General features: G+C 37.4%; 1 protein-coding gene across 2 annotated transcripts in view; it reads left to right on the top strand.

The window, feature by feature from the left end:
• Positions 1–25106, top strand: part of BZW2 (basic leucine zipper and W2 domains 2) — a 65152-nt gene that overhangs the window by 27380 nt on the left and 12666 nt on the right. For both annotated transcript variants that reach the window (XM_040472520.1, XM_040472519.1), the window contains exons 3-8: positions 4519–4695; positions 9550–9653; positions 12068–12133; positions 15478–15613; positions 18667–18776; positions 23682–23852. In XM_040472520.1, the coding sequence (XP_040328454.1) occupies positions 4519–4695; positions 9550–9653; positions 12068–12133; positions 15478–15613; positions 18667–18776; positions 23682–23852 (764 nt within the window). The remainder of the gene's footprint in view (positions 1–4518; positions 4696–9549; positions 9654–12067; positions 12134–15477; positions 15614–18666; positions 18777–23681; positions 23853–25106) is intronic.

The raw sequence follows: 25106 nt of genomic DNA, 5'->3' as shown, positions 1-25106 counted from the left end.
TTTTTTTTTTTTTTTGCATTCAACATTTGCATGTTCTGGGCTGCTTAATGTTTTGCTTATGGCATCAAAAGGACTCTTGTCTCTTGTTCATGAAAAATAGTGTTCAATTTACGTCTGTCTTTATGGCATCTTATGCTGTGTGACTCTGACTGGTACTGGGAATGCCTTTCTTCTCTGGTTCTTGTGCTGTGGTGTTAACCCCTTACAACTCATCCCTTCTACTACATCAGGATAAACAGTGAGTCTATACAAACCAGGCAGGTGCTGTCTGGTTTTCAGGTAGTTTTTAATTGTATCACAGTCACGCGTTTTAAATAGTCAAAAGAATTCTGCAAGACATATGATAGAGACAGCAGATCTGATCCCCCAGAGAAATGCCTTCTGCTTTTTACGTGCTTCTTTTAATTTTTACATTCATGTAACTAAATACCATCCTTACATGGTTATTTCCTGACTTTCCTGTTTGTACTCTGGAAGATGAAGATTTAGCTCTCTTTCACGTGCAGACCTCTTCTCAATTCTTTCTCTGTGACACAGTTTTAGCTTGGCCACTATTTAGGGTTTATATTATTGGGACTTTATACCTGCTATTCATAGCTCAACTGTTATGCGGTTGGTTTGATCTATCTGAACATCATTTTATCTCTGGAGTTAATGTTTCATCTTCCCTTTTTTGATGAGTTTTCTGTGCCTTAACACTAGTCAATACTAACCTTTCCCTTTGTTATGTAAATCTTCCAATACAAAAACTTTAGGAATTCTTATCCTCCATCATGTTAGACTCATAGTGAAAAGCTCCCCTGGTCAGTTTGCTCCCTGGGCCTGCAGTACAGCTGTCAACATGAAATGTTTGAAATGTCTTTTCACCGGTGTCCTGGAGAATCCTATTTCCTGGCTCATGTTCTTTTCTCCTCCTTTTTCCTGGGATCTCCTGACTTAAGATCACGAGTTATTCTCCCATTTTTGGCCGAGTGTCTGCTTCAGTAGCTCTTTTAAAAAAGATTGTATGAGAAACATCATTTTTGAGGCCTCAGGTGTCTCAAAATAATACATTTATCCAGGTTTTGTGTGAGTTAACAGTTTGGCTGAACACTGAATTGTGGTTTCAAAATCGTTGTCCCTCAGAATTTTGAAGACATTTCATCTGGTTTCTGATATTTCTGTGGAGCAATTTAATGACATTCTGGTTTTTTGGTAGTTTGTATGTGATTTGGGTTTTTACCCCTGAAACTTCCAATAGCTGCCTTATTCCCAGTGTTGAGATTTCTCGATAATGTGTGAGCCTTGTTGTGGGCCCACTTGGAATCCTTGTGCTGGTGTCTAGACAGTTCTTTATTGGGAAACTCATGTCCTTCAACTCTGTAAAACTTTCTTGAAATTTTTAAATCATTTCTTTCCTTTTTGAAAAAAGAATTCTGAGGGCATCCAGCTGCTCGCTTGGTGGAGCGGGTAACTCTTGATCTTGGGGTTGTGAATTTGAGCCCCGCCTTGGGTGTAGAGATTGCTTAAAAAAATTCTCATTATGTGCATTATTTAAACATTTGACTTGTCTGCTCTTTTTCTTATTTTTTTGCACTTATTTTCTAGGTCTTTTTTTCTTGACTTTTTAAATCTAGTTTCTAAGAGATATTCTCAGCTTTGTCTTTCAGCTCTTACTATTGAGTTTTTAACTTATTTTATCATGCATTCCATTCCCAAGAACTCTTTTATTCATGAAATGTTTCTTTTCTTTATATAATATATTCTTCTTCCTCTCCTTTCCCTCTTCCCTTCTTAGAGTTGCAGTATCCACTTATCTCCCTAAAGGTATTTATGGTAAGATTTTTGTGAAGTATCTGTTTCATCTTTTGCCCCTCCCTTTCCACACCCAACTCATTCTCCCTAAAGGGAAGGTAAAGGTGAAGAAGTCCTTTGAATTGAATCTTACTTTTACCTTTAATTTGGCTTTTTTTTTTTTTTTTCTGCCTCTTCTGACCTCCTCCAATTTATCATCTTCACTTCTTTTCAACAGTGTATGATCCTTGCTTTGTTTAAGATCAGGTTTGTTTAAGGGGTGCTTGACTGGCTCAAGCAACTCATGATAACTCTGGATATGCGGGTCATGAGTTCGAGTACCGCAGTGGGTGTAGAGATTACTAAAAAATAAAAATTAAAAAAAAAAAAAAAAAGTTCTGACTCCAAATGACCTTCCACAAGAAGTCTCTCTAGAGTCTGCTGAGGATAGAAAGCTACATGTATTTTTATTCCCAAATCCTCTGAAGCCCTTTCAGGGCTTCTACAAATTCAAAAATATTGTCATTATAATGCTAGGATATTATTTGTCTCTTTTACATGTTTACTCTGGTTTATGGTGGTTTCCCAGAGGCTACATGATGTGTGATATTACGGTGGATATGGGACTCCATCTGTCTGCTATTAAGCCAGGTGTTAAAGAGATTCAAGAAAGCCTGGTTCATACTAATTTTTTTTATTTGATAAATATTTTTTAATTTTCTGGTTTAATTTCTATAAAGTAAGTATCCATAGATATAACCTCCTTACACAAAAATGCTCTTTGGAATCCTCAGTACTTTTTTTTTTTAGTAATTTTATTTTGTAGCTTTTTTTTAATGTTTTTTTTAAGACAGAGACAAACAGAGTGTGATACAGGGAAGGGGCAGAGAGAGAAGGAGACACAGAATTTGAAGCAGGCTCCAGGCTCTGAGCTGTCAGCACAGAGTCCAACATGGGGCTCAAACCTATGAACAGAGATCATGACCTGAGCCGAAGTCGAATGCTTAACCGACTGAGCCACCCAGGCGCCCCTGAATCCTCAGTACTTTTGTAAAGGGTGGCAAAGGGTCATGAGACCAAAAAGACTGAGAGCATCTGCTCTGAAGCTATAAATATACATATCTAGCTCATGATATATATTAAATATTTTAAAGTGCCCTGGAATAACTTACCTTGTAAAAAGAGACGTCTCTCCAAGAAATAACAAGTGTTAATGTAGATGTGGAGAAAAGGAAATCCTCATGAAATGTTGGTGGGAATATAAAGTGGCACAGTCACTATGGCAAACAGGTTGGGAGTTCCTCAAAAAATTTAGAACTGAAGAAAACTGAACTAAAAAAATTTTATCTGAAGAAAATGAAAACAGTAATTCAAAAAGATATATGCGCCCCCATGTTCATTGCAGTATTATTTACAGTAGTCAAGATCTGGAAGCACCCTAAGTGTTTATTAATGGATGAATGGATTAAACAATGTGGTATATACATATGTAATAGAATACTATTGAGCCATAAAGAGAGGGAAATCTTGCCATTGGAAACAACATGGATAGACGGCATTATGATAAATGAAACAAGTCAGAAAAAGACAAATACCATATGATCTTACTTAGGTGTGGAGTCTTTCAAAACAAAACAAAAAACCCCAAACTCGTAGAAAACCGATTGGTGGTTGCCGGAGGCAGAGAGGGAGGGGTGGGCACAATGAGTGAAGGTAGTCAAAAGGAACAGACTTCCAGTTATAAAATAAGTAAGTCCCAGGGGTGTAATGTACAGTAGTTAATGATACAGTATGGTATAAGAGAAAGTTGTTAGGAGAGTAGATCTTTCTTACAAGTTCTCATCGTAAGAAAAAAAGATCTAGCGATGCATGGTGGTGGATATTAACTAGACTTATTGTGGTAATCATTTTGCAAAATATATAAAATTGAATCATTATGTTGTATATCTGAAAGTAGTATGTCAATTATAGAATTGATATATTGATGATTGAAACTAATGTTATATGTTAATAATAAAAATAATTTTAAAAAGATATGTCCCTCTTTATTTCCTCCCTCCTAACCTTTGTTTATTTATGTATTCTCCTTTATTCTTAGGCAGTTGTCCCTGGATCATTTTCTTTATCTCAGATGAAACAAAATTTTAAGTTTTGATTGTTCTACTTTATTTTTTTTCGGATGGTTAGGATTAGTAGATTACATTGGCCTATTCTCTGAATGACATAAATGATCAGTTATTAATTCTATTATGTATCAGATAGAATTAATGTATTTTTTGGCACCTCTAAATAGAAAGTAAATTACTTGATTTAATAAATGTTTAAACAAGGGGTTTAGAACATCGAAATCTAGTAGAAGAACTTAGTTGTCTTCAAACTTTTAAATAATTACACTGTGGGGCGCCTGGGTGGCGCAGTTGGTTAAGCGTCCAACTTCAGCCAGGTCACGATCTCGCGGTCCGTGAGTTCGAGCCCCGCGTCGGGCTCTGGGCTGATGGCTCAGAGCCTGGAGCCTGTTTCCGATTCTGTGTCTCCCTCTCTCTCTGCCCCTCCCCCGTTCATGCTCTGTCTCTCTCTGTCCCAAAAATAAATAAAAAACGTTGAAAAAAAAAAATTAAAAAAAAAAAATAATAATTACACTGTCAAATAAAGAACAATGAACCAAAGAAATGCATAGTTGCTTTTGGGATAGAATGTGTTTAAAAATAAATAAATAAATAAAATAATTTGTAACATTTATTTTAGATGAAAAAGAGAAATTCGAACCCACGGTCTTCAGGGATACACTTGTCCAGGGGCTTAATGAAGCTGGTGATGACCTTGAAGCTGTAGCCAAGTTTCTGGATTCCACAGGCTCAAGATTAGATTATCGCCGCTATGCAGACACACTCTTTGATATCCTGGTGGCTGGCAGTATGCTTGGTAAGCCATGCATTATAGCTTCTTCTTTAGTACTTTAAATTCCATTGAAATAGTTTCTTACAAGATAAAATCTTTATAAATTTACATTTATGAGAGTTGGTATAAAAAAAAATGCAAATGGGAGTCTCTATGATTTTTACCTTGTTTACCATTTGGGATGGTAATGTGGCTGTAGAAACAGTTATTTGTTAAGAGAGGCACAGGGGTGCCTGGGTGGCGCAGTCGGTTAAGCGTCCGACTTCAGCCAGGTCACGATCTCGCGGTCCGTGAGTTCGAACCCCGCGTCAGGCTCTGGGCTGATGGCTCAGAGCCTGGAGCCTGTTTCCGATTCTGTGTCTCCCTCTCTCTCTGCCCCTTCCCCCTTCATGCTCTGTCTCTCTCTGTCCCAAAAATAAATAAACATTGAAAAAAAAATTTTTTTAAATAAAAAAAAAAAAGGCACAGAAATGATGGTTTTTGTTAATGTTACAACACAGCTACTTTGCTTTATAGCTAAAGGACAGCTTCCCCATGTGTCCCTAATTCAAAATGTTTCTGGAAAAAAGTCTGCTTTTGTATGTCACTAGTTTCTTCCAGTATATTTAATTAACCCCCAAATGCCCTAGCAACCTTTCCCTTAAAGCCCACCCTTTTTCCATGCAGTGAAATGTAACCCTCCGTTTTTCCTTAAATTCTGATTAATCCAAAAAAATGTCAGAAATATAGTTTATATCTGGTTTTTAAAAATATGTAATTGTGAGTATATAGCTAAAAGGATTAAAGGTAGAAGTTTGAAAATTATTAAAGTTAGTTTCTTTTTCTTTTTTTTCTTTTTTTTTTTAATATGAAATTTATTGTCAAATTGGTTTCCATACAACACCCAGTGCTCATCCCAAAAGGTGCCCTCCTCAGTACACATCACCCACCCTCCCCGCCCTCCCACCCCCCATCAACTCTCAGTTTGTTCTCAGTTTGTAAGAGTCTCTTATGCTTTGGCTCTCTCCCACTCTAACCTCTTTTTTTTTTTTTTTCCTTCCCCTCCACCATGGACTTCTGCTAAGTTTCTCAGGATCCACATAAGAGTGAAAACATATGGTATCTGTCTTTCTCTCTATGACTTATTTCACTTAGCATCACACTCTCCAGTTCCATCCACATTGCTACAAAAGTTAAAGTTAGTTTAAAAGCAAAATAAAAATAATAGAGCAGAGGCATCAAGGTAGAAGGCTTTTCTAAGTGACATGGCATATCGATCTAAATGTTGATTAGGTATCATAATGACCCATTGTTCCTCTCATGTTTATTCTTAGAACTTAGTTTGTGTAATCAGTTTGTGTGGTAACCATAAATCACTAGAAGTGGTCCAATCCTCTAGGCCAGTGATTTGCAACTACTGAGGGGACATTTGCAAATGTGTGAAAGTGTTTGGGTTGCTATAAAGACTTGGTAGTGGAGTCATGCATGCCACCTACTTTGCAAGGGGAACTCAGTACAATGAAAATTTGCCCTACCCAGTGCGCTATCAGTGCCTTTCATTGAGAAACACTGTGTAAGCCAGCCTACTTTAGGACAAAGTGTGTACTTTCATCCATTTTGAGGTATAGCCACATTTTAATTCCTCCTTCTGAGAAATCTTTCCATTTTGGTACGCGGGCTCTAATTACTACCAGGCTCCCTTTTGATCTGAATTGCTGCTTTATTTTTTTGTTGTTACTATTTGTAAAGATCTCACATCATCACTGTGGATCATTCAAATCCAAGCATAAGAACTATATGTATTGGGGGCGCCTGGGTGGCTCAGTCGGTTAAGCGTCCGACTTCGGCTCAGGTCACGATCTCGTGGTATGTGGGTTCGAGCCCCGCGTCGGGCTCTGTGCTGACTGCTCAGAGCCTGGAGCCTGTTTCAGATTCTGTGTCTCCCTCTCTCTCTGACCCTCCCCCATTCATGCTCTGTCTCTCTCTGTCTCAAAAATAATAAATAAATGTTAAAACAAATTTTTTTTAAAGAACTCTGTATTGTGTTCAAATCCCATTACCTAGAGACAACTGTTATTAATATTTTGGTTAATTCCATTCTAGAAATCTCTTTACCTACATATGCTAATTTTTGAGAATGGGATGATATTATACAAATAAGATACTCTGTATGACTGTTTTGTATTTATTCAGCAATATGTTGTTGTCTTTCATACCTATGAGTGTTACCTTGAATGATTTTGAAAAGAACCAAAATCATACTGATTTTGAATCATATTTAATTTGTTCCTAGTTTCATTATAAGCACAATATATAATCAGTATCTCTATACACATAGCTTTGTACCTTTATCTAATTATGTCTTTGTATATTTAGCAAGGGATAAATGAATTGAAGAATAGAGATATCTGTGTCTATCTTTGTCTACCTGTCTATCAGAGAGGCACCAGCCCTCCAAAGAAGATTCTAATTAACATTGTATCGAAAATGGTGTTCTGTTTATCTACACCTTTAGCAACATTAGGTACTCTTATGCTTTTCAGTTTTTTAGGTGTTTGCCAATTAGGTAAGTGATATTTACATTCAAAATTTTTAAATTAATAGTGAAGTTGAATATTTTCTGATGCAATGATTGGCTTTTGTATTTCATGAATTACGATATACTTTCATTGGTGCACTGCTAAATTCTATGCAAGTCTTCAGTGAGTTTTGGTACTTGCCAAAGTCACATGTGACTGTATAAGTCAATCCTATAGACCTTTTTCAGTTCTTCGTGCCCTCCTGGCAGTACTGCTGACCCTCCTGTCATTCTTGAAATGTTTACTTTCTTGCCCTACGTGAGACCATGTGTTTCTCTGAATGCCTCTTACCTGACTCTTGGGTTTCCATATTACTGCCCCCATATATCTGTTAAATTATCTGTATACTTTGCTTTGATGATCTCAAAGCGTCATTGACCATCTATATAAGGATGATCAGCAAATTTATATCTGTAGCTCAGATTTCATTCCTTCACTCTACCTCCATACATCTAAGAAGGTAAGGCCAAAGGTATGGTAAGACTTAGGAGCACAGCCGGTACAACCCCCAGGTACCTACCGAGGCCAGACCTTTGATATAATGAATAAACCCAGCCAGGCACATTCTTTTTATATAAATATTTTGTTTACTTATTGAGTATGGGAATCTTCTTAACACCTACCCCAAAATTTACCTTCTTCCATTGTTCTTAAAACAATAGTCATCTTGGTTTTTCAGTTGTGTTCTTTGAAGAGTAGATACAAGAAATATTTTTCTTTTCTTTTAACTTACATTTTGAGGAAAATAGCAGGCTCACCAAAATTTTAGAAAGGGCAATTAATTCTTTGTCCCAATATCAGAGGGAAAAAAATTTAATGCAAGCTGTAGCAATATTATTCATGTATAACATGTTTTGTATAAGAATACAATTTTTAAAACTTGTCTCTAAAAGAAAAGACTATAGATTTAATTTCAATTATATAACTAACTTCTGTCAGATAGGAGTCATTAGCCTGGAGTTTTTAGAAGATTATCACCTTAATAAAATTTTGTTCCAGGTGGTTGTTTTCATTACAGAGGGCTAATTAAATCTTATGCATAAATTAATTGCATGAAAATAGATTCCTGAAGGAGCTCACTTTTCTGAAAAGTAATTTGCTTATGAAATGATATGCTGGAATCTGAAAAAGTTTGGCTAGGTGTAGCACTTTTCATCCAAAGATCTGAAATCACGAGTTAAATAAAGGCAGTTACATAAATGCATAAAGGAAGTAGCTGGTACAAGTGTATATTCTCCAAATATGTGTTGAGTATATGGAAGACATTAGTCTAACTTGGCTTATTCAAACCTTCTAGAATCCTACCCTAATTAAAATGAAGTACAGTCAGAAAGCAAAAATACCTAGTATGGATTCTGTTCTTCTCATCAACCAGTGTTTTCTAATGGCCATGATTGAAACTTACAGGAGGAGCCTTTGAATGTAGAAAGTTGAGTCATAGGAAAAAAATGCATTCTTTTATGCTAGTCCATTTATTCCATGATATTGTATAGACCAAGGGGGAAAAAGACGATAGAGAGAATAAAATACACTTTCCTAGCCAACACAGCTGCCTGATGACCAAATGCAAATGGCGAGCAGTCGAAGTGTATACTGTTCAACCCTGCATGGATAATTGGGCTAGTGGAGGAGGGAACAGTTTTAATACCTACTCAAGTAGAAACCAACAAGGTCTAAGGGAGCCTGAGTAGCTCAGTCAGGTAAGCATCCGACTCCGGCTCAGGTCATGATCTTGCGGTTCATGGGTTCGAGCCCCATGTTGGGCCCTGTGCCGACAGCTCAGAGCCTGGAGCCCACTTTGGATTCTGTGTCTCCGTCTCTCCCGCACTTGCGCTCTCTCTCTCTCTCTCTCTCTCTCTCTCTCAAAAATAAACAGACATTAAAAAAAAATTAAGAAACTAACAAGGTCTACAAGAGCCAGGTTCTGGCCGGTCTCAGTGTTGGTGAAGTGGAGTCTGGCAAAATATTATCAAACCTAAAAAGTGAACCATGTCCTGATGTCAGAAACACCAGGAACTACATTGAGAATAAATGAGTCCAGACTTAGAATGTTAGGAGCCTGGTGAAGTCAAGGATCTAGAACAATAATCTCACACACTATGGTAGTAGTGTGAAATGGAACAACTAGTTTGCATTAGATTAGAAACGTAAACATAACAACATATGTATCTACATGTACACCTCATCCTATCAATTTTTATGTGATTTTTAGATTTTACCCACTTTTACTGTTTTCCTTGAGGTGCAGGAATTCATCTGCTCTGTAAATGTTCCTCTCATTTCAGTATTGTCTTAACTGTAATTACCTTTGTCTTTTCAGCCCCTGGAGGAACACGCATAGATGACGGAGACAAGACCAAGATGACCAACCACTGTGTGTTTTCAGCAAATGAAGATCATGAAACCATCCGAAATTATGCTCAGGTAAAGCCCATCACTGAGAGATTGTTGTGTGAGGAGGGAGACATCTGAACAGGATTTAGGGAAACCTTAGGTTCAGAAATTCTACAGGCCACTTTTTCGGTAGAAATGTTAGAAAACTCTTGCACATATGAAAAGATACTCAGTTGCATTCTTAGTAAGCAGTGGATATTAAAACTTAGCTAAGGTAGATTTATATATATATATATATATATATATTTTTTTTTTTTTTTCTTTTTTGCCTTCATCTGTACAGAACACAAGGAATCAGAGGCTCACATAAATTCTGGTGAGAGTATAAATTGGTCCAAACTTCAGGGAGAGCACTTTGGCACTATCTTTCCAAACTAAAACTGCACATTCCCTTTGACCTAGCAACTCCACGTCTAGGACTTCACTCTCAGATGTGCTTGCATGTGTGTAGAATGACGCATACACATACGATGGGAGTTATCAGTCATGCTTGTAATAGTATCAAAGGTTGGAAACAGCATAGAAGTCTATCAGTAGAGTACTCATTAAAATTTTCTAATTCATATTAGATATGAATGTAGCTATTCATAGCTATATTAGCTATATTAGACTATCATGTAGCTATTAACAAGAAAGAGACAAGAAGATATTTGTAATTTGTAATATCTATGAGGGATTCATATCAGGATTAAATAAAAAAAAATGCAAGTCACTAGAGAAGAAGACAAGCTGCCCATTAGGAAGAGATGTAGGCATTTCAAAGAAGAGGAAACACAAGGCTCCCCCAAATCAGATGAAGACATAATCAAACCTACTAGTAATTCGGGAAATGGAAGTAAAATCATGATATTGTTTTGCATTTATTAGATCGGTAAAAAAATAAAATTAGAAGTCTTTAGGCCCTAATGAAGGTCTGGACGTTGCAGGACTGTAGAATGGAGCAACCTAGTAAACGTTAACACTATAGAGCTGAACGTACATGCATCATGAGTAGCTGGTTCCTGTTCTATCATGGACCTGTGTTAACAGCCAGTTGCTCTCAGCTAGACTACAAGGGCAAGTACTAGGACTCGAGTGATGGTGTAAACTGGAAATCAAATTTATTGGATCTCAATACCATTTATTCTTTTTCCTTATTGCATACTACTTCCCTGCCTGGGCTACTATTTCCTCATAAAGGGCAGCACTGTAATCTTTACTCTTGTACCCCATCTTGATCACATTAGGGGATAATCTAAACTAAGTTTTAGATGACAGTGCATTATGTGTATAGAAGAAAAAGGAATTAGGGGCACCTAAGTGGCTCAGTCAATTAAGCATCTGACTTTGGCTCAGGTCATGATCTCGCCTTTCATGAGTTCGAGCCCCCACGTTGGGCTCTGTGCTAACAGCTCAGAGCCTGGAGCCTGCTTCAAATTCTGTGTCTCCCTGTCTCTCAGTCCTTCCCCCACTCACACACTGTCCCTCTCAACAATAAATAAACATTAAAAAAAAGAGAGAGAAAGGAATTCGATTCAGAAATCGTTTTCAATTATAAAAATAATCAATATTTATGAAAATCTCTATTTAAATAAGAACACTTATTATTCTATTCAGGCTACCTTGACAAAATACCATAGACTGGGATTTCTATAAAACAATAGAATTTCATTATTCACAGTTCAGAAGGCTGGGAAGTGTACATTTAAGGTGCCAGCCAATTTGGTTCCTGGTATAGTCTCTCTTATGGCTCTTATAAGGCCATCAGTTCTATCAGGTTAGGGCCCTACCCTTATGACCTCATTTAACCACCTCCTAAAGTCTCTACTTGCACATATAGTCACATTGGAAGTTAAGTCTTCAACATATGAATTTAGTGGGAATACAAACATTCATTTCACTTAAATAAACAGCCCAGAATTCCACTGACACACTTACAAACCCTGTTTGTGGGTTCTAACTAGATGGGGTAGGGGGGAGGCAGTAATCCTTTATTACTATGAAGTTATACCAAGTTTTGCTTGTCTTCTAAAGACGTCTTTGTGTCTTCCCAGAGTACAATGTGTCTGAGGTCTTCTCTCTCCATCGTATCCATGGTCTCTGTGATTATATGTCACCCCCTTCATTTCCTATTGCCTTTCTCTGCATCTCGCAGGTTTAACATTATTGTGTTTTTATCAGCGTTATTTTTGGTTTCTCACATGTTATACTTTTGGTTGAATTTCTTTTATTGTTATGTACACATTGATCACATTTCCCCTCTTGTTATAACTCCTTTGAAATGCTTACAGTTCATGGCACAAAAACAGACACATAGACCAATGGAATAGAATTGAAATGCTTACAGTTCTTTTACAGTTATCTTTTTACTATAGGGCCATGTTGTGATTATGGTGACTTTCTACACCTCCTATTGTCTTTTAAACTTGTTTACATAACATTGAATGGTTCTGTTTTATGTTTAGGTCTTCAATAAACTCATCAGGAGATATAAGTATTTGGAAAAAGCATTTGAGGATGAAATGAAGAAGGTAAAAATTCAAATGTAATGCCATACCTGTTTAAAGTAGTGAAAGGGAGGGGGATGAAAATAGTTCATTTACACCGATAGTGCAGAAGTGCCAGGGACATAGTAAGTTTTTAAAAAATGTTTGTTGAATGAATGAGTACAACAGGTCATTAGCTAATTGCTATAGGGGAAAATACACGATTAGCCTAGATTTTGTTCATTCATCTTTATGTAAGACCACATACTTTGCTCTATAGGAGTGGTTTTATAGCATCTGATCCTTGACCTTGCAGAGCTTAAAAATAAAAACTAGAGTTTCCAAATATGCAAGAAAAATAAATATATCAAGGGGGAAATCTAGATGTGGTGATTTAAGCAATTAAAGCATGTGAAGGAGTATATGGCACAACAGCTAATACCCAGTAAAACTCTTTAATTTTCACAAATACAGTCTGGCAAAGAGGATAAAAGCACATCTTTGGAGATAATCTGTGGGTGTAAGTCTCAGTGGTGTTTCTCACTATAAAAAGCTGCAGTAAGATGCCATACCTTAGGATTGCTGTAGGAATCAATGAGATCACATATAAGGTACTTAATAGAGTAAGTGGCCTCTAGTAAGTAGCAAAATAAATAGTAGCACCTCATTAAAGAAGACCTCCTTTCTGTCATTGCAACATGTTCCCTCTTGAAATTTGTAACTCTTGTGTGTGTGTGTATGTAGCACTCACTACATTAACTTGTTACAGATTTGCATGTTGCTTGATCATTATTTCCAATTTTAGACAATCTGCTAAATTATAAACCAAGGGAATAAAGGAACCATAGCATCTACTTTACTACTTATTCGCTTCCCCATGTTCAACACAGATCCATACATCATGAACATTTGACAGTAAAATCCCTTTTTAAAACAATTTGCATTCTCTGTGACTCCATTTTCCCGTTTCTTAAGAATAGTTCAGCATGGATACATAAAACTGTATGTATAAAGATGTTTATCGCAGTTTGGAGAAATAAGCTAAGTGTGCATTAATGGGAGACTGATTAATTAAATTCTGGTCTGTCCCTACTGTGGAATACTGTACAGTCATGTAAACAATGGAGGATAACCACATGAATTGATTGGGGAAAATGTCCATGATAAATTGTTACGTGAAATAGGTGCGGAGCAGCCATTTGGTAGTTTAACTTCAGGCAAATTACTTCATTTCTATCTGCCTCAGTTTACTTTTCTGTAAAGTGAAGATCAAGGCTGGTGTAGATTTCAATACACAGAAAGTATTCAGAAAAATAGCTGGTGCCCTTGGCAAGTTTCAGCTGTCATCAATGAATAATTCAGTAAAAACAATACATGTTCACACATATAGTTATTTATATAATATATAGAGGTGTATAAGTACATTTAAAAATCTGGAAGGACACATCAAATAGTTATTGATGAACACAGTAACAGTTATTAATTCTAAGGAAGCGGGATTAGAGAGGAAATCTCATTTTTATATTATTCTGTAGTGATAGATATTATTCTACTAGCATGTATTACTTTTATAAATATGAAAAAAAATTTAAATGGAAAAAAATGTCCATTAGATTGCTAGGTGTCTAGAAAATAACAAGCACCTGATTAAACAGAGGAATGGATATAACAGGGAGGGAGAATGCAAAGCCTTTAAATGACATTTTACCACTTTTGTCTAATACCACTTATGCTTTTCTTAGCTCATTTGTAACTTGAAAATTTCCTTACTATTTTATTCACGTGATGTATATGTATGCTTCAAGAATGATTTATTTTTCATAGTATATCCATTTTAAAAGGAATATTCTGAAGTACAGGCAGCATCTGATTTTAATGTTGATTAATATATGTGATCGATCAATGAGAATATGAATTTAAGAAAAAGATGTAACTTTTGCACTATTTTAATGAATGAGAGTATACTGATGGGCTTAAAAAGTAGTGTTTAATATTTTATTTTGGGAGCCATTTTTCATTGTTCACTTGAATCTGAATCATCTTTTCAATCAGAGGGAAAGGCCAGATTGATACAAAGTGTCTATGATTTTGTCAGTTCTTTTACTGTGTCCCATTCCTGGTATTCCCTGGAGCTTTACACACTGATACTCTCATTCCCTCCATGTTTTTTTTTCATGAACTTTGAAGGTGGCTTTGTTTTTAATTCACTGACACTTTAATAGGCATAACCTGGGAGTGAAATGGACTAGTTTGATTCCAGTTCTGCCACTTACTCATTACTCATAATACAAATATTTAGACTCACATAACTTCTCTGTAATGTAATAATCCTTTAACTGTCGAGGATAGTAAGTTAATAATTGCCCTACCCACTGTACAGAGTTAATGGCATTTCATTGGTGCAAAGTAATGAGAAAGTGAGCAAGGCCCCAGTAGTGATATTGAGCCCCGGGGATCTCAGTAACATGCCTAAGAACTGATGAACTAGAGAAAATAGCCTGGAATAGAGTCAGAGCAATGCGGCGGGCCCGCGCCGCGGCAGCCTTAAGAAAGAGGAGGGTACTCCACATGACTGAGAACTCATAGAATGAAAAATGGGAAACAGGGTATAATCACCTTTGCTTTGGTTCTCCTTTAACCATCCTGAGGTTGCTACTTTCTCAATTGCCCCCTCTGAAATTGCTCTTTCCAACTCACATCAGAGGGCTTTTCTTTCTTAAGAGGCTTTGCCATATCCTCCATTACCTCATCACCATGGCTGCTAAGACTGCATGCTCTAAGAAATACCGAGTTTGAATCTTGTTATTTTAGAAAGAGCAGCAGAAACTTAGAAAACCCCTTTCTCACGCAACAGTCTTGTTTTAAAGAGTATTATGTGCTCTGAACTCAGAAAAATATATGCTGATGTCAAAGCTTAGTGACTTTCCCTGTTTTTTGTGTGTGGTACGATGTAACAAACCCCAAGAAAATGGGTAGCTATAGTATGGGGATAAGGGCACCCCCAACACTGAAAAATATGAAGGACAATAATATATTTCAGTAAATGTTCTGCTCATTATGTAAAACTTACCCTTTCTTCTGTACAAAGTCCAATGTAAATTTTTTATGTAACCTATTCACACCATTCTCCATATGTCTCTTTTTGTTCCCGTGGATGTTATCTATAGCTACGCATAAGTGAACTTGGAAGCAAGGAACTGTGCCTGAGAAAGTCACTTTCCTTAGCATCCAGTTTATAAGTGAGCACGCGCATGTGTTTCTGATGGGTAATACTTACGCTGTGCGTACGACCGACTCGTCTGCCATTCAGCCATGCATGTACCTTGTCTGTTATTTTCCTACCTTAGTCCTTTGCTTTATAGACCTGGTTTCTTTTGTTTGACCCACAGCTTCTCCTCTTCCTTAAAGCCTTTTCCGAAACAGAGCAGACAAAGTTGGCAATGCTGTCGGGGATCCTGCTGGGCAACGGCACCCTTCCCGCCACCATCCTCACCAGTCTGTTCACCGACAGCTTAGTCAAAGAAGGTAATGACGCTTGCGTTTTCTTACCTGTCATGTGTAAAAAGACATGTAAAGCCACAGATGATTAGAAAAGTCCCGGCAACTCCTCTTAGTGTTCTCTCCTACCCACCCATCATCCGTATGAGCGAATGTGTGTATGTCTTTAAACAATAAGAATTGTACATGTTTACTGGAGGAAACTGGAAGAAAAAATATGCACACTTGTACAAAGACAAAAACTATTAATGAACTGAATTTCAGGGTGTAAGGCTTAATGCCTGGATCAAATACCCTGAAGTGGATGTCGTCCAAACTGTTTCTCTCAATGTAGTTGCCACTGGCATATTTTGTTGGGAGAATGCTTCATTGTACTTTGTGGGGCACTTAAACTGCCAGGCTCTAGCACCCATCTCTATTTAGTGTAATGAAAAAAGGCCCCTTCCTGTTCCCAAATGCCCCCCCACCAGACTGTTATTTCGCTGGTTAGGACCGTTCTTCTAAACCGTTACCTCTCAAAGTCTTGTGTTCAATGTTCATTTTGATCCCATTTTTAATATATTCATTATCTCAGTTTTAGAAAGAAGTCCAGATGGTGGCATCGAAGTCTTGCTTTAATTTTAAGGCAGTAAGAGTTTGATAGGCGTGTATACAATCACTTGGTTATGGAATAAAACAAAAGTGGGCTCTTGGAGGAGGATAATGATATTCGAGTTATAATGCAACACAAAACAAAGAGTTATTTTTTCCTTAAAAAATAAAAGAGCTTTTGTGAACACATCTGTTTCTTCTTAGAACTTAGTTTCTCTCCTACAAATGTTGAAGTCCCAGCCTCGTTCATGCCTGCAGTGAAATGGATTGTAGTCTTCTTGTAGCTGAGAAAAGAATAGTAAATTGAGAGTCGAGTGATCTTAGAGATTTTCTATAGTTTTGGGCTTAATATAGCTCAGATTTATGACAGTTCAGATTCTGTAATTTTCATTAGTGTGTTGTTCATATTGTGACATTTTAAAGTGTTTTCCTGAAGAGAATTTGATACTCCACATCTTATTTATGATGTGAGCCATTCTACCCTCAGAAAAACACAAGATAAAATATAAACAGTAAATATTAATTATGTTAGATTTCCCTAGCCTTCATAACAGAAAATAATTTTCTTTCTGGTTGTATTAAAATCCTAAGTGATTTCTACAAATTCCTCAAATAATTTGATGGACAATGATGAAGCAAATATAAAATATTAATGGTTATAAAATTTAGATAGTGGGTGTAAGTAACTAACGGTGTTTACAGTTCAAAACACCTGTTTTATTGTCCTACCCATAGTGGGTTTGGGTTTTGTTTTTTGTGGAGGGTGTGGGGGGTGTGTGTGTGTGTGTATTTGTTTTGTGTGTGTGGGTGGGTTTTTTTGTTTTGTTTTTTTTTACTCATTCCTCTGCTCATTCGAGTGAAGAAATTTGGGCAAAGTTTGTGTTTGTATAAATGATATATTGATTGAATGCTCTTACTTGCAACTAACTAGAAGATGGAACTCAAATCGCTGTATAAGAAATTTTGTTCCATATAAGAACCTCTATTTCTTATGTCCAAAACAATAATATTCACGTCTTGGATATTTTCTCCTGTTATTTCTCACTACCAATCATAGCATTATCAACTTTATTCCAAGTATGGTTTTCCTGGTCATTATACGATGTCTGCTGGTACAGTTATGGGACATCCTTTCTTGTTTAGATTCAGTGGGAGAGTACTTCTCAACATAGAATAATTTATCATGCCTTCAGCTGATTGGCCACCATAGGCCACATGACTAGTTTGGGCCCAGTAGCAGTTGCCAGGGAGGCGCCCTGGGCAGATGGGCTTAAAGCAAGGACTCTCAACTAATAATTGCAGAAGGAAACAGTACCAGGACTTAGACTTGAAGTCACCTGGCCTATGCAAAATGGAAATTCTCTTAGGAAAAAAAGGGGGTGTGAGGGATTGAGGCTGCAACAGTGAAGACTTCAGAAAAAATCAGTTTAATATTTCAGCTGCATTTTAACTTGGAAATTTAATAAATGTAACATTAACTTGGAAATTTGTAGTGTTCACAGAGGAACTGTCTTCTAGCTATCTAATTACTTATATTTGGAAATAAATCCTAATGTCAATATGGATATGTAATTGAGTGGTTTTCTGATTAACATTGGCTCTTTTAGTAATCTCTTTTAAAATATCCAGAAAAGACTTCAGTTTGAAACAGCATCAGTATTTTTATAGCTTGACTCATGAGGTGTTTTTTTTTTTAATTTTTTTTTTTTTTAACATTTATTCATTTTTGAGAGTGAGAGAGACAGAGCATGAGCAGAGGAGGGTCAGAGAGAGAGGAAGACACAGAATCAGAAGCAGGCTCCAGGCTCTGAGCTGTCAGCCCAGAGCCCAACGGCGGGGCTTGAACTCACGGACTGTGAGATCATGACCTGAGCCGAAGTCGGACGCCCAAACGACTGAGCTACCCAGGCACCCCATCATGAGTTTTTTTTTTTTTAATGCTTTTTACAAGAAATAAACTTACAAAGTAAATATTGCCTGTTCATCTATAGCTTTATTTATATCTTTCACTATTAATGCATTTTGCCTAGTATCATTTATCAGCACGTTAATTAACGTGCTGCCATTTCATTTTTATGTCTCAAGATTTAGTTGTTATACCTCAGGATCACTGTTACAGACATGAAATACTGGTGAACCACAGGTGAAAGAGAAGCAAAAACAAAACAAACAAAAAAACTAGAAAATATTGGGTTTTCAATCTGTTTTGAACCAAGGTAAAAATAAAGATACGGTTACTCCAGGTTGGAATTAGGGAGTCTCACTTTGAAAAATGTTTTAACTGTTTTTCCTTTTCTTTTGAGTAATGAAAAAACAGGACTGTGCCTAAAGAGCTATCCATTTTTCCTCTGTACCAAATCATGTCTTTGAGCAGCAGACTCCGTTCGGGAAACCTAGTGAGCAGCTTGGCCCTGTCTGTCAATTACCGGTGTTTTTGCTTATTAAAAGAATTCAACTCTCACTGTTTCTTTTTCTGTTTCTTTAAACAGGCATTGCAGCCTCATTTGCAGTCAAGCTTTTTAAAGCATGGATGGCAGAAAAAGATGCCAACTCTGTTACCTCTTCGTTGAGAAAAGCCAACTTAGATAAGAGGCTGCTTGTAAGTGTTGTCTGGATAAGGGGTTGATGTTTCTGTTGTGGCTTTGGCAATGCATGACTGAAATGCTTGGGTCTGTGTTAAATCAGAGCATGGTCCCTTTTATTTCTGTATTACTGGCAGAGGGAAATTAATTCCATTTTAACATTTATCATATAAATGAATGGAATCAGAAAATTAAAGAGTCATAAGGGACTGTTGTGATTTTCGGATCTGGATATTTGTTGAGATTATGTTAACATTGATCAGAATTAACCTTTTTTTTTTTTTTTTTTTTTTGTAACTAGTAAGTATGCAGATTTAACCTTGCAATATGATAAAGTGCCATCAGTCTAATTAAACATTTCTCATGTGTTAGTTTGGAGATGGGTGATACTAATCTCACATACTTATTAATGTGTTAACAGAATAAGAGTTTAAAAGAATTCCTTGTTTATACCAAGACACCATGGAAATGACTTAGCTATTTAAGAAAGCAAACAAATTTGTTATGGTTGATTTGAAGCTCCCACTATCACAGTTGCTTGATTATGTTTTTTATTTCTCTTTCTTTGTGGTTTTTGAAAACAAATGAGGAGAAATATTTTGTTCTTAATATTTCTATCCACTCCCTACAATTTCTTTCTGCTAGAAGTCACACATGTGCAAAAGACAGAGATTTCTCCAAGTGACATTGCTCTTCTAGTCTAGGACAAAGTCTAAAATTGAAAGACGCCCCTTGGGGCGCCTGCCTGGGTGGCTCAGTCGGTTGAGCGTCCGACTTCGGCTCAGGTCATGATCTCGCAGTTCATGGGTTTGAGCCCTGCTTTGGGTCCTGTGCTGACAGCTCAGAACCTGGAGCCCACTTCCGATTCTGTGTCTCCCTCTCTCTCTGCCCCTCCCTGTCTTGCACTCGGTTTCTCTCTCTCTCAAAAATAAATAAACATTAAAAAAATTAAAAAAAAAAAAAGAAAGAAAGACACCCTTGCCATCTTCTCTTCACCTTTTCTCTCCTCGGTTTTCACTTCCACTGTGTTTTAGTGTGCAATTCTGTCTGTCAGTCCAAGGGATTACTGTAAAATGGGCTCCTCCCCTCAGAAAATCCGAGAATAATTTTAACTGTAAATGCTTTTATTCTCTATCTCTTCAAGTTCCTTGGTCTCTTGAAATTTACCTTCAAATAGCCCTTTGGGTATTTCAAGTCTTTAGACTATGATAAAGACCAACGATTAACTAGATGATCATCTAGTTGATTTCTGCCGATAATTGTTTTCATTCAGCCTATGTTTCTGTGCCAGACATGCTCCAAGAAGCTATGGAGCCAAGAGAGAACAGGAAGGAAAAGTTCCCTGCCCTCATAGCAACTTACTTTCTCCTGGACTTAGGGCACATCCTTGTGTACAGAAAGAGGAATCATAAAAGATAAGTGAATAGGTTGCCAAGCAGGGTGGAAGTTCGTATGAAGGCAACATATTCTCGTCCCTGAGTCTGTGGATTAACTCTATCTGGGCTAGATCCCTCCGTGATCTATACACCTTTTCATTCCGGGACCTAGCCTGCAGGAACACTTCCCATGCAAGCCATTCTGTCCTTATGGGAAAGGGCAGAAACACGGGAGACTGAAGTAAACCCCTCCAGTGCAGTCAAAGCTTACCTTCTGCTGGCCAAAAGTCAGAGTGAAGCCTGGCACTGGGGTAGGAAAGTTCATTCTGTCACAGCTTACTGTTCCACCCTTGCAGCCAGACACAGCAAGGAGGGACTTTAATACTCATTTAAAGAGAGGGAGCACATGACTGGTAATAAAGCTACAGTCTGTTATGGTTTGCCACAAAAGACTCAGGTTTATTTATTTGTTTGTTTTTAAGTTTATTTTGAAAGAGAGAAAGGGAAAAGAAGGGGAGGGGCAGAGAGGATCTGAAGCAGGCTCTGTGCTGATAGCAGAGAGCCCAAACTCACGAACGGCGAGATCACGACCTGAGCCAAAGTCAGACACTTAGCCAACTAAGCAACCCAGGTGCCCAAGACACAATTATCTCTTAAGGCATCGTTCCTCAAAGATGCCCGTAGGCAGAGCTTGGTTAACTTAATTAGATTACCTCATAGATTTATTCTTAAAGTGTCTTTCCTTTTTGAGGAATACATCATTTAACTGTTCCTACTTGGTTTCTATGTCTGCATATGTTTTGGGTATGAGAAGCACAGGTAGAAATTTCTAGCAGAAACACTGTAAGCTCCATGAGGACAAGGTAATCCTCTGTGGAGCCTACCTGCTTGATATTTGCTAACTCAGTGAATGAACGAGAAGCTAGAGGGTCAATTTCACCATCAAGGAGGAAATTTTTATTTATTTAACACATACAACAAAATTCTCTCTGGCCGTACTAGTACATTTTAGGGGAAAAGAAGCATATCTCAAAGTTTGCAGTTACCCATTTCTGTAATACAGAAGCAAGAGAAACAGCAACTCTGAAAAGAGGGGATGGGAGGCAACAGACTAAATCAACCATTGATTAGGAAACCATTAAGTAGGAAAACTCTAAGGAATATCAGAGTAGGAGGCGGTTTTCAGTGGCAGAGGAAGATCTCTCTGATAAGGTGACTTTTTTTTAACTGTTTTATTTATTTTGGAGAGCACAAGCTGGGGAGGGGCAGAGAAAGAGGGGGACAGATGATCTGAAGCAGGCTCTGCCCTGACAGCAGCAACCCCAATGCGGGCTCGAACTCATGAACCATGAGATTATGGCCTGAGCCAAAGCCAGACGCTTAACTGACTGAGCCACCCAGCTGCCCCAAGGTGACATTTGTGTAAAGACTTGAAGGAGTTGAGGAGTGAGCTTTATAGATATCTCCAGAAGAGTTTTCCAGGCAAAGGGAACAGAATGCAAAGACTTTGGGGGCATGCCATGTTGGAGACAGCAGTGGGGAGTGTTTGGTAAGAACAAAAGTATAGATCAGCTTGGAGACATAGCAGGTCCCATATCATCTAGGAACTTTGGCTTTTATTCTCAGTAAAATGGAAAGCTTTGTGGAAATTGGAAAACTCTGGCTTTGCTTTGAATAGACTCAGAAGCAAGAGCAGAAGCAGGGAGACCTTAATCTAGGGATGAGGTGATGGAGATTTGTGCCTGGGTAGGGTTTTTCTGACTAATGCAAACCATGCTCCAAGCCAGTAAATATCATGATAGGATTTAGACTGACTTTACTTCAGCTTAATCTGAATAATAATCCTCACTGTCTTAAATGTGTCATTTATAAGGACTTTGAATATAGTTCATAAATAAACCCCCAGGAATATGTTTGATATATTCCTCTGAACATAACTTTAGATCAAACTTTGCAGTCACATTCTTCCTAAATTGAATACTCAATGTTGGCACGGAGTAACGGAATAATTACCGGCTATGGGCATTGTCTGCTATGTCCTTAAATATACCTGACTACATAATTTGGGTCAAGCTGTTTAGCCTTGTTGAGACTTAATTTATCCTCTATAAGAGTTTTTACTTTGTGTAATTTTCAGGAAAATAGCCACATTTTGATTCCTAGAAGAAAATCAAAATTAAATTCATTCCCCAAATCCCAAATTTGTTAGACCTTTTGAATGCTAGAACAAATGTCAGTGACTAAATTTCAGTCTGATGTGAAATGTTTGTTTTACCATGAATGCGTTTAATAGCTGCTCCCACCAACTCTTCTGACATTTTGAAACTCCTAACTCAACAGGGGAAGTTATGATACAGAGACTGTTGAAATTTGAGTCGTGTCATCGAAGCCTTTGGCTATGTCCCTCTACATGGTAGCAAAACTTTTAGAGATTTTTCTACTGAGATTTTTACTAGAGGCATATAGACATTGACCATATATGTGCAAATCGAACCACCATAAAAATTTGGATCTATTTTTTAGACTGCAGCAGTCTGAAAAATGTGAAAGCTTTGAAAATTGCCTTAATATCTTAGCTGGGTGTTGAAGTCACACAGGATTAGAATATGACTAAGTGTTACTGGGACTTTTCCAAGCTGTGTAAGGTAAAATGGAAATGAGGTAAAAATATGCAAGCAGCCATGGTGTATTGCTCTTTAAAAATTTCCAACAGAATTATGTAATGAACTGAAGAGTTGGGAGGGTGGGTTTGGATTAGATCTTGCTGTTGCTTAATTTAGAGCCATCATTAACAGATATCACAAAAATTCTCTTTAGCTCCAAGCTAGTATTAGACTAATAGCAGCATTTTCTCAGATTGTGAATAGAAGTTCTTGAGATAATAGTCAGTACTGTTTCCTAATATTACCTCACGTCATCTCAGCATTATTAAAACTGACTTTTGGGGCACCTGGGTGGCTCAGGCCATGATCCTAGGGTCATGAGATTCAGTCCTGCATCAGGCTCTGCGCTGAACGTGGAGTTTGCTTAAGATTCTCTCTCTCTCTCTCTCTCTCTCTCTCTAACCCCCCCAACTCCTGCACTCTCTCCCAAATGTATATATACTATACATACATACATACATATTACATATATATATGTATGTATGTATAGTATATATATCAGAAAAACCTGACTCTTGTCCATTAACTTGTAAGTTACGTCATTTGCATTTAATTTAGCAAGTTCACTTCTGTATTCATATATGCTATACTTTGAGTAAAGTGAAAGAAAAAGTAAATAATGCTTCAAAATAGGTGAAGCTAGTTTATATAAGTTGATTAGCATTTTTTTCTTTCTCTGTAAACCTGTCCGATTTAGAAGGTGCTTAGCAAATGCTCCAGAAAGATACCCAGGATTCATTCATTTGAAAATCATTCTTTGTTCTGTTCTTCCCAGTGTGTGAGATATTCTAAGTGCCATTCTACTATGAAAAGTTTGTCCTTTGTTGCTTGCTGACATTTGAATAGTTTGTTGTGTAACAGTCTTTTTCCTTTTGTCTTCAAGGAACTCTTTCCAGTTAACAGGCAGAGCGTGGATCATTTTGCTAAATACTTCACTGACGCAGGCCTGAAGGAGCTTTCCGACTTCCTCCGAGTCCAGCAGTCCCTGGGCACCAGGAAGGAACTGCAGAAGGAGCTCCAGGAGCGTCTTTCTCAGGAATGCCCAATCAAGGAGGTGGGGACCTGGACTTATTAGATCACTGCAGAACACACGAATGAGAGGATTAACATCGAAGAGCATAGGCTCGACCTTCCTTAAGAAGACCCACCTTTGTTTACTGCTGGGAACTTAATGTACCCGTTCATACCATCTCAGTTGCAAAGTGTTGATTCAGAATCCTCTGGCATATTCCAGAAATTAATGGTTATTTCCACACAAGTGATTTATTTTATCACACTACTGTGATTAACAAAATATTTTCATCTGTCGAATAGATTTGCCATCTACTGTCAGTTATGCACCATTATATGGTGGTTTTTCCATTTAATCACAGATAATATAATATGGTTAAGTATATGATTAGTGTTTGAAATCAACACTATGTATTGCGTGCATCACTGGGTATGAATATGTAGGGTTTTGTTTTGTTTTTTTAATTTTAAGACAAAAATTTTTGATGGTTTTTGAATTCGTAGCATGGGAAAAGACCAGTTGAACCAATGACTTGTTTGATCACAGTCACAATAACTGCATATCCCTATAATATAAATACTAAATTTTTTATAATAATAGTTCATGTAGCTATCGCTGTATCTTTTTAAATTTTTAAAAAATTCCTGCCTGAAGAAAACTTCCCATGTGAACTTTAACAACTTTTATGTGACGATCCAAAAATTAAATGAAGTCCTTTCCTTTTGCCATTTACTTCTGAGTCCCAAACCCTTACCACTGTATGTGCCCTAAGCCCCACATGGGACCTTACGTGGCTTAAGACTAGAGAATTCTAGACCGATGCCATCCAGCAGATGGAGGTGTTGGAACAAAAAATATTTCTAAGTCTCATGGCAGTAAGGTCAGCATTATAGTCAGTAACATTTCTCCAAGCAAGACCTTGTGATTTTCCATGAGGTGGAAAACAAAAGCAAACCCAAAAAATGCTGTGATGCTTCTAGATGCAGAGATGTCGCCTGTCTTTGCATCTTTCTCTGGCCAGCGCAGTCTCTGGGAATTAACCAGAGCTTCTTAACCCATTCCTGATACCTCTGCAACCCAGGCCAACAGGAAAGAAAAGAATGTATTTTCACTAAAAAGGGGCAATGAGGGGAGTGGTAGTTGGGTTATTCACCAAGTCGTAGTGTACTTGAGGTATAGATTATGGTGTTTTATCACTTTTGAGGACGTAACCTCAATTTGTGGTTGTATTTCAAAAGGAAAAGTTTTTTTCCTGACAAGTGTGATATAAAATACATTAGGCTAGGCAGACCTTTT

The sequence above is a fragment of the Herpailurus yagouaroundi genome, unplaced genomic scaffold, assembly GCF_014898765.1.
Source record: "Herpailurus yagouaroundi ecotype Mexico unplaced genomic scaffold, PumYag 100, whole genome shotgun sequence".
Classification (NCBI taxonomy): domain Eukaryota; kingdom Metazoa; phylum Chordata; class Mammalia; order Carnivora; family Felidae; genus Herpailurus; species Herpailurus yagouaroundi.
The sequence above is the reverse complement of the archived record's forward strand: the minus strand, read 5'-3'. Positions and strand labels throughout refer to the sequence as shown.